The 10,000-nt window shown below is 38.7% G+C and overlaps 1 protein-coding gene across 5 annotated transcripts in view; it reads left to right on the top strand.

The window, feature by feature from the left end:
* Positions 1 to 9,304, top strand: part of LOC135218634 (uncharacterized) — a 74,104-nt gene extending 64,800 nt beyond the window's left edge. For all 5 annotated transcript variants that reach the window (XM_064255071.1, XM_064255072.1, XM_064255070.1 and 2 more), the window contains one exon: positions 8,413 to 9,304. In XM_064255071.1, coding sequence (XP_064111141.1) covers positions 8,413 to 8,715 — 303 coding nt within the window. In that variant the 3' untranslated portion in view covers positions 8,716 to 9,304. The remainder of the gene's footprint in view (positions 1 to 8,412) is intronic.
* Positions 9,305 to 10,000: the final 696 nt, after the last annotated feature.

Here is a 10,000-nt window from a genome sequence, read left to right as displayed (position 1 = left end):
ATACTTCTATATGAAGCACTTACATCTACTTCATAACGTAAATCCCTTCTCTAGCCCGGCTCGGAGGATGCATGATAGGCAAGATATAGGAGGGAAGAAACGACAGAGTCGGCGTAACACAAAACGAGACATTGACCAGGTACCTGAAAAGACATTGACCAGGTACCTGAAAGACACTAGGTTGGTGAACACAGAAGAGGGAGGCGGGGATCTTTTTGATCTCTACTGAAGAGGCGGAAATAGCATAGGTCACATCAGCAATGAATTAACCTTTGGTCGGAGGTAGTAAAGACTAGGATCTTTCTTTATAAGCATAGTCTCTGCATCAGTCCATGCATGAAACGAAACTGACTTATGGACCAGTATTACAACAGGGGATGTCAGGGTTTGAGTTACTGGAATGACCGAATCGAACCGAAACTAATTTTGTAGATCACTCAGCACGACCAGCTTGAAGAAATCTAAGCAGAAAGACTAAACTTATTCATGAATGATCATTGATCCCCAAGTGGCAACTGTGGCCCTTGTGTTGACACTGTTCATCTCCGTTGCGACGAGTTTCATCGATCCCTACCCCACATCTCAAGCGAAATAGTAGTACATATAGGAGCACTATATTTACAAAGGAAGAGACATTGGCACAACCAAGCCAAATATAGAAGGCTAGTCATGAAAAATAAGATCACACATAGAATAATAAAAATAGCGCAAGCAGATCATTTCATATTGTAATGGACCGCACTCAGTCCTGTAGGATCTTAAAGAAAACAAATTAATGGGACTGGAATGACTGAGCAGTTGGGACAAACAAATGAGGAAGGAGCAGAACAAAACCACAAAAATGACCTTAATCCTATTTGTTGTGTACAACAACTTACAATACATACAATTGAGTCGGGGCTTCAAAAAATTACCAATTACATAAACATTAACAATGAAATAAGTATGAAAACAGCAGCAGTCAAAATAAATAAAAGTCTTAAAAGCCCACACAAATTACAATCATAATAAAGGTAATTATGCAAAAAGCACCTCAAAATACAGTTACAGAGCCATACACTGCTCAACACAATTACATTTAAAGGAAATTTAAGCATATAATAAACAAGCAGCGTAAATAAATTAAGCAAATGGACAGGGAGCGTGAAATAAAATAAGCATAAACAGTAAGCAGCAACATAAATAGAAGTATACAAATTACTCTGGGAAGCACAGACAAAACAATTTCCGTAGAGATAACATAACTGTCTCTGCTGTCAAAAAGGATGAATAATCAGACGAAATCCGTGAAGACATAGTAACAACAGCCATCAGCTGTTAACTGGAACTTGGCCACCAACGCAGATGAATCACGGGAGAAACGTGGAAACAGAAACGCGGGAAAAGTTCACAGATGACTAGGGAGGGTTAAGCCATCACCCATCATTCTAACCGTTAAGGCCAACAGGTAAGTTGGTAACCAATACCTGCTACTCAAGTAAATGCTCCATGCTGCTAAAGCTGCCAGAACCTGTTTCGCTGATTGGCTAACCCGAACTGGTTCATGAAAAGAGCGGGCGGCAAACGTCACCTCGCTTCAACAAAAGCAAAAACACAGGAGTCAGGTAAACAACCAACAAGTCACACAAGGCTGTTACATATTCAAGAAACAAACACCAAATTACCTTACAATATCCATTATCTCTAGTCTGCTACACTTGAAGTCACTGGATTTTGAAAAGAATCAACACATTTGTAATTATCGGGAGACCTGCTTGGACTACAATCTTCTTCATGCCAATGTTGAAAAGCGTTGCAAATAAAATAAGAGGTTTAACAGAAAGATTCCCTTTTCTGTTGGCATTGCTGTATTCTTCAAACAAGTAATTCTGTTTTTAATAAAAACAATCGTTCAGAATGCCAACAGTCATTGTCTGTACTCTTAATTCCTAATATTGGCAAAACTTTTCGGGCTCTGAATGGTAAGACATCAGGCAGGCGAGTATGTACTCAATATTAGATAGTGTGGAACCATGGAATTATAAACATGGAATGGACATGCGCAAACTCGCCATGCGCAGCATGCCGCCATTGCAAAGGGTGGAGAGAGCTTTGATTTGGAGCCAGTGAAGCAGACATTCTTTGGTGTAGATAATCACTGCTTTGATGTGATTCGCCTAACTGTGGGCATTTACTTTGATTTACGCTATTATCACGTAGCCAAGCTCCACAGTCAGACATTGCAGGGTAGAAGCATTTGCCAGAAATGCAATAAACTTGTTCTCTACAAGGGGCAGTAATATTCAGTGTTACGAGTTCAGCCTTTTTTTGTACATCTAGCATAAAATTATCTACAAATTCTGTAATTTAATAGTATGCCAGCCTGTATCACAATGCCCACCTCGCCATATTGTAGTGTCGCCTGTTGATCTTCCATGACAATATCTTGCCATCTATGACATTTGCTGCATTATGTTAAAGTAAATTTAGAAGTACACATTATTCAAGCTTGTAATTTCTGTTTATATGATAATATATCTAAAATAGACCCAAAATTGTTAGTATTAATAAGACTGACATTAGTAAGTGATCTGTAAAAATAAATTATATCAACAGGCGTGTTTATTTTTGTAATAATGATTGATATAAGTAAGCAATGAGTAGAAGTCAACATAATTACAATTTAAGTCCATTGTGTCATGGTGATAGGGTTATGTGACACAGACTGGATAGCAAGGTACCTAGGTAGTGCATAAAATGCAAAGTAGAGCATAAAGACTGATACTTGGAAGGATATTAAATTAAGGGGTTCAACAGGCTACAGTGGTAAAGACACGAAATAACTGTCTCAGTACATGGCATGCATGGTTATTTCTATTCCATGAGGCATATACGTGCTTCATTTGGGTTTATTGGAAAGAGCTTTTCAAGAGCTTTTAACCGATTATGAATTTATTCAAGTTCATATTAAAAATTTGGAACAGTAGAGTAAAAAAAGCGAACCAAGTAAAATACATATCTGGAATCTTTACTTAAAACGCTGCAGCGCCGTATTTTGTACACGCTTAACTATATGCATTTAAAAAGGATTTTCAAGAGTTTTCCAATGAGCCTATAAATGATTAAAATCGGTGGAAAATTACGGACGACAGAGTGAAAAAAGCGTCTGCAAGACTAGGCTTCAATAGCTTAATTCAGCGTCTTCTCCATTCTCCACCCTTTCCTATGGCGCCGCGCAGTGACAATCAGCGGCAATACATTTACACGCGCATGTCCACTCCATGTTTATAGTTCCATGTGTGGAACTAGTTTCATTGCGGCGGTTCTATTCTCTGTCAACGTTCGTGAAAAAGATCAAGTAGTTGAGATTCACCTGCTGTCTGTGGGATTGAAAGGATCCACCATTAATATGTCAAAGAAACGTTCAGCTTTTATATTTGGTTATATTTAGCAAATATATTTAACGAATTCATATTGAAGAAGAAAAAAATTGGTTCAGTACGTATTTGTTCTTTGTTATCACGAGTTACTAATACAAGTCCTGTTAACAGTTACTCATAAAGAAACGCATATCATCAGAGGTAATGTATTGTTAAAACTGAGTGTCTTCACAATCACGTAGTGGTGCTCTTTTGGAAATCCAGAGAAAAAAGGAAAAACGATTAGTGGAGAGATGGGAAACCTTTCTGGATGAGGTGCCCCGTAAATATGAGTGGCATGACATTACTCCAGGACATACCATTGGTATGGGCCACACTTATATGAGCCTCTTCACATGGCAATCACATTCCCAATCCTGAAGAATTCTAGTAAAATAGAAAGTAAAAGGACAAAATATCCTGGGGTTTTGGGTGTGCATGGTTGCTAGGCAGATGAGATGAAATGTATGGTAGTCGATTTGTTTTAAGGGAGGGAATATTAGTGAAAGGACTTGGAAGTTTGTCTACTGAGAGGGAAAAAATGACAGTAAAAGAGACTGTTTCTGGAAGACTTGGAATCTGTGCATTACTGGGGTTGGAAAACACGAAAGGATGTTTATGCTGGAAGATTTAAATGCAAATGTTGCTTTGACCAGAGGTGGAGATTCTGGAATAAATGAGAACGGAGATAGCATTTTTGGGCATGCGTTCATCAGAAACACATGGTCCCAATAGAAAGTGTAGTACACCAGCGCACTTGCAAAAGAGAAATTGCAGAGAAGTTGGTAGATGACAGTCTGCGTCAGAATGGACGGAAAAGCCAGTCCTTGGACATAATGGCGAGAAGAGGATTTACCGGTCATTATCTGAATGAGGCAAAAATTAATCAAGAAGGAAATTTAACTTGAACTGAGAGTGGAAGGATTGAAAATAAAGCCACAAAGGTAATTCCGACAAGTTTGTTCATAAGGAACTGAGAAGAGCATATAAGGAAATACGAAAAAAGAATGGGCTACGGTTGATGGCATCGTTGTTAAAGGGGCATCTGAAGAGCGTGCAGGAATTCCAGGATAGGGTTATAGAGAAGTAGAAAGCGTTTGTGGGTTCAGGTAGACGGTAAGAATAAATAAAAAAGGAGAGTGCAGGGTTGAAAATGAGAGAGTTGAGTAAGGGATATAAAACGGTAATTTTAATTACAATTGCACGACAAGAATGAGGATTATGAGCAGAAGAACAAGAGAATGGAAAAAAAAGAGGTCAAGTTTATAGAAGATATGAAAAGACTTCTGAGAGAATCAGATGTGCAACAATAACCAATACATAAAGCTAAATGGAAAAGATGAACCTCAGGGTCAAATATGTAATGGGTAGATAATGGTTGATAAATGCAGTCCTTTGTAAACTGAGTAAGAATCTTGGTTGTTTTTTGGGGTTAACGGGACTTTTCTTTCAAGCTGAGTCAACTGTAGTCTATTGCGAAGCAACTGACGAGTATGCATGCAACACTGCATCATATGTGACTGACTGTGGAAGACAGAGGTGAGCAAAGCCAAATAATATAAGAGTTGAAGGTTTAAGAAAGTTCAAGAATTCGTGTGGAAGTTTTGGTAGAGGATGCGAGGAAGGCAATTGAGAGACAGGAAATAGCAACAACATAGTTTGAAATTGCAACTGAAATATTGAGGTAAGGCGCTGAAAGGATGATCAACGGGGTGACCAAGGTGTGTCAATTATGTTTAGATAAAAGAAGGGCTCCAAAACGGGCGAGAGGAATAATTGTTGTCTTGTAAAGGCACAAGGTGATAAGAGTATTGTCAGAATGAAAAAGGCATCTGTTGGTTATTGTACCAGGAAATATGTACGGTAGGATTTTGATTGAAAAAATAAGTCAAATGAGAGAGTTGAAAGGGAAAGAACAGTGTTAGTTTAAACAGGGAGAAGGCTGTGTGAATCAAGTGTTTGTTATGACAGTTTTGTGACGAGTTGAAATGAAAGAAAACATTTTATGTGGCATACAATACATGACTCAAGTGAAAGCTTATATCAGAACTGACAAAAGGTTAGTGCAGTGCAGAGAGTGTTGAAGAAGTGTGGTATAGTAGGTAATTTGTTGTTGAGAACAATAAAAAGGTTAATGATGGAAATGAAGTCTGCGTAAAAGTTTGTATGCGGTAATAACAATGGGGCTGAGATGAGGGTGCGTTAGGGCTCTGTGGCTATTGATTATCATTATGGATGGAGTGATGTGAGGAGTCAGAGAATGGACAGTCGATGTGCGTGCAAGCATTGTGGAATAAGAAGATGGGTTGTTAATGAATGAAGTGTGAAATATCCGACATTCGCAGACAAAATAGTATTACTTGATGATAGTGAAGAGAGACTGCAGAAACCGGTGAGAAATCCATAATGTGTTTGTAAAAAAAGAAAGTTGAACGCAGCATGAGCAAGAATAAGGTTATGACTGGAAACTGGAACTGGGAAGAAGGGGTAGTAAATGTTGATATGGATGGTAAGAGAATGGAAGCAGTAGAATTAAATATGTATTTGGTATAAAAGGTACTGACTGATGGTAGGAAGAGAAAAGAGGAGAGTCACTGGTTCAACAATAAAGGTGGCAGAATGTGTGCAAAAGATTGGGAGGAAACTTGGAGTTTCTATGAAAGCCAAGGATGAAATTTATGAAGGCTTGATGAACGGACTCTCCTCTAGAACGGTGAACATCGGATATTGAATGGTTTGAAAGAAAGAAGGTAGAAACCGTAGAAATGAATGGTGCACTTATGTTTGTGGCTCAAGTAGAATGGAAAGGGTGAAAATGCGGAGATACACAGGAATTGTGGAAGGCTTTATGTAGATGAGAAGAGGGAATATTGTGTTTTGGGTTTGCTCTGTCATTAGGAAAGAATGGATGGTGAAAAGATGATGAAAAGAGAATGCTATTCAGAAGTGCTGGGAGGAGGGAGGACAAATACTATGCAGAAATCGCCGCATAGATGGAGCGTAAGGGCCAGAGGCTGAATGCTAGTACAAGTCAATGGTCGGAGTGTGTGTGTGTGTGTGTGTGTGTGTGTGTGGAGGGGTTAGACATGCTATCGGTTAGTTTTCTGTGTAGGTGTATCAAATGGCTGACATTGTGAAAGTTTTCTGCAAAGGTGTCTATCCATACTTCAACAGTTTAACTGTGAGTAAGGCAGTGATTGTTGCCGCTATGGGAAACAACTTAATGTCGATAATACCGGTGGAACTCAGACAGAGGTCTCTTGTCTGATCTCCACGCGCCCAGGAATGAAGTAGCCGAAGACAACCCTTGGCTTCTGACTGGCTGAGTGTCGCGACTATATATATTCTCTTGAAAGTTGGATGGAGACCTCACACTTTCGAAGAGTATTTTCTTGGAATATTTCCTTTGGCTATGTCAGGCACTAAGATGGGAAAAAACATATTCGAGAAGTCAAGCAAGGAAGGAATTTAGGAATGCCATAAGGACCTTGTATTCAGTAGATATTGCTACCATATAGACTATAGTGCGTTTACTTTTCTAAGATCGTTAGTGTGGGGCCAGGTAGAAAAGGCAGAGTTGTCATATCGACGGGTATGTATGTCCCATTAAATGCTTCCCGCAGATATAATCCTTCTTAGGAGGATTCGCTTTAGACCTTGGGAGTCGAGGGAAAGGGTTTGCTTCTTTCCTGTTAACTTTTTTTTTTTTCATTCCCGATTCTACTTAGCTATTCCTTCTTTCTCTTTCTATAATTATAGATGCGTTGAGTGGCCTGTTGGCTCCGGTGTTTGGACTTGAAACATAAATTCATAAGTCAATCGATCTATTATGCCCTTGGAAAAGACAACCACTCATTCCTTCTCTGCATAACGTTTTTATCAAAATCATCCAAGTCAGTCACAAGACTCACTTTCTCTTTTCTTTTTTGAAACACCGGAGATTCCATTATATTTCCCGCCTCTCTTGCTTCTCAAGTCTACGAATAGTCATTTCTAACACTTTTGTTGCTTCAGATGTTCTCTGGATACCCTTCGAAACATCAGTTGTACAGGACCTTCAAGCTGTTTTTATAAAATGAAGTATTTCAGGAAATTATAGACTATTTCCTTGGCCTCAGGTGGTGGGTGAAGACGTTTAAGGGAGTCTTGGGCTGGGTTGTCCATACTTTTCACAGTGGGTGATCGAGTGAGAGTATCCTTTAATGATATTGACCATGACTTTTTAAATCCTCTTAAAAACCATAGGTCCACTGAACTCAGATCTGGCATCGCCGGAGAAAAAATATGCCATATCTTCATTTTCATTAATGAAACTGAGGTTTTAACGAAGAATATACGAAATAAGATATATTCAAAATATCTGATGCAACCAAAGAATCACATTTCAAGAAATAAAAACTATTTCAATAGACTTCATGAAGCTAATATTATTACCATAACATGAAAATTGACAACGTATGATATCCGTACAAGCCACACCACAGCGATCTTAGAGAAGTAAACGCACTATAGTTGCCAGTTACGAAGAATGGTGTGTATGCAGCAAGGAATGCAGGTAAGAAAAGCCATATGATAAAAGTCACGATAATCTTTCTTAGTTAGTGACCCCTAAGGGTTTTAACCCGGTATATAGCCACCTTTCGGCATGTTTAGCACAAGCCCGTTGGGGATTTCCGTATAAACATAAACAAAAGACTAAATATCATAAAGCTAATGACACCCAAGAAATATTGTGAATTTTTCCCCTGTGACTATTACTGGTCACCATAAATTTAATGTGACGTTTTTCCTATGACTTTTTTCCCTGCCAAATTTGTGACTTTTTTCCTGTGGAAATTTTTTTTTTCTGTGACTTTACTATCGTCCACCGTAGCGAATTAGTGGTGTTTGTTTTGCGTCACAATATTATTCGTGACGAGTTTTGTTCCTATTTAACTACGTAAATAAGCCAATGAAAATATAACTTCCATGTTGATAATATAACTTTTCTTGTTTGCATTTTTCTCCATACCAGGAAATTCCCTTGAACTTCCTGCTATTCGTGTTAATGCTGACGGCAGGATCTGTGACTTTGAAGGCAGGATCTGAGATTGTGGCGGGAGGATCTGCGACTGTGAATGTGAATGTAGAAGGTACGTTTAAAGGCTTCTTTGATAATGTCCTCGAGGACATAAGGGTACCCCCCATTGACATACCAAAAGAGGTATCCTCCTATAGCAGACCAGATGACATGGCGATGGGAAGTTTCTGCATTTTGGCTTCCGTCGCTTACTTCGGTGATTTTGTCCTCTCGTTGTTGTATTTCAAGAATAAATAAACCTGACATCATCAAGTCTTCTTTGTACAAAAGAGAAAGGCAAATACCAGGTCTTCCCTTGTATGAGGAGCTCGTAGAACAGATGGACCCCTTCGGAAGAGTCAGCATCACCCCAGATCGTCACCCTCAATAGAAAGCAGGCGAGCGAAAACGCGTAGTATACTCCTTCAGTCAGTCTTAAATATAAAAATCCCACTGAGCCAATTTCTTTAACTTATCGAGGTATGCTGTGGGTTAATAAAGGTCAAAGAACAATGTTTATATAATCTTAGATTTGTGCTGACAATATTTTTGCTATACGTTTTTCAGAAATGAATAATGATGGGGAAAAACATTTTTTTAAAGTTAACCTTTATGGTATTGTGGTATGCATTTCCAATCAATGTTAAGTACTAATTTCGTTCTAGAAAAGTGTTAGATAAATGGAAATAAAGAGGTAACTCGAAAGGTAATCATGACTTTTCTTTTAGTTCAGACTTTAGAAGTAAGTTTTCCTATTGGTGCTTTTCATGTTAGTGAAAAAGTTTCATAAAATTGGTATATTAATTTGTTTGTCGTATAAAAATTCCCTAATAAAATGACATGTCTTTTCTATTGTCTAACTTTAGACCAAGATTCTTTTCCCCAATGCCTCGCGAAGGCGGTTCGTTTTTTTATTTCAATAATCTGGTTCATTTCCAGATAACTTCCATCAATTCAAATATATGTTTTATAGGAAGCGCACCGTAAATAAGGAAATTTTTTGCAGAAAAGTCAAGTATATCTTAGTTTAACCAGACCACTGAGCTGATTAACAGCTCTCCTAGGGCTGGCCCGATGGATTAGATTTGTATTGACGTGGCTAGGAACGAATTGGTTACTTAGCGACGGGACCTACAGCTTATTGTGGGTTCCGAACCACATTACATCTAGAAATTGATTTCTAATCACCAGCAATACTTTCCTCTGATTCCACGTTGGCAGAGCCGGGAATCGAACTCAAGACTATCGAATCGGTAGGGGAGCACGTTAACCACTCGTCCAACGAGGAGCTAGTTGTTTGCAGACTTCACAAAAACAACCCCCTGAGGTTAGCAGAGCAAAATGCCCGCCTTTTGGTCAGCAACTGAAATTGTGAACAATGGAAATGAGGAAGGCTACGGTGAAATCTTGTGAAAAATGCAGCAATGATGACCAATGGATATCGTAACGGTGGATATCGTTGCAGTTATAGGCCAAAAGGGCAGACAAAAAGTAAGGTATAATTATAACCAGTGATACCATAAAAACTGTGCACAAGACAGCA

Source organism: Macrobrachium nipponense, chromosome 9, assembly GCF_015104395.2.
Source record: "Macrobrachium nipponense isolate FS-2020 chromosome 9, ASM1510439v2, whole genome shotgun sequence".
NCBI lineage: Eukaryota > Metazoa > Arthropoda > Malacostraca > Decapoda > Palaemonidae > Macrobrachium > Macrobrachium nipponense.
The sequence above is the reverse complement of the archived record's forward strand: the minus strand, read 5'-3'. Positions and strand labels throughout refer to the sequence as shown.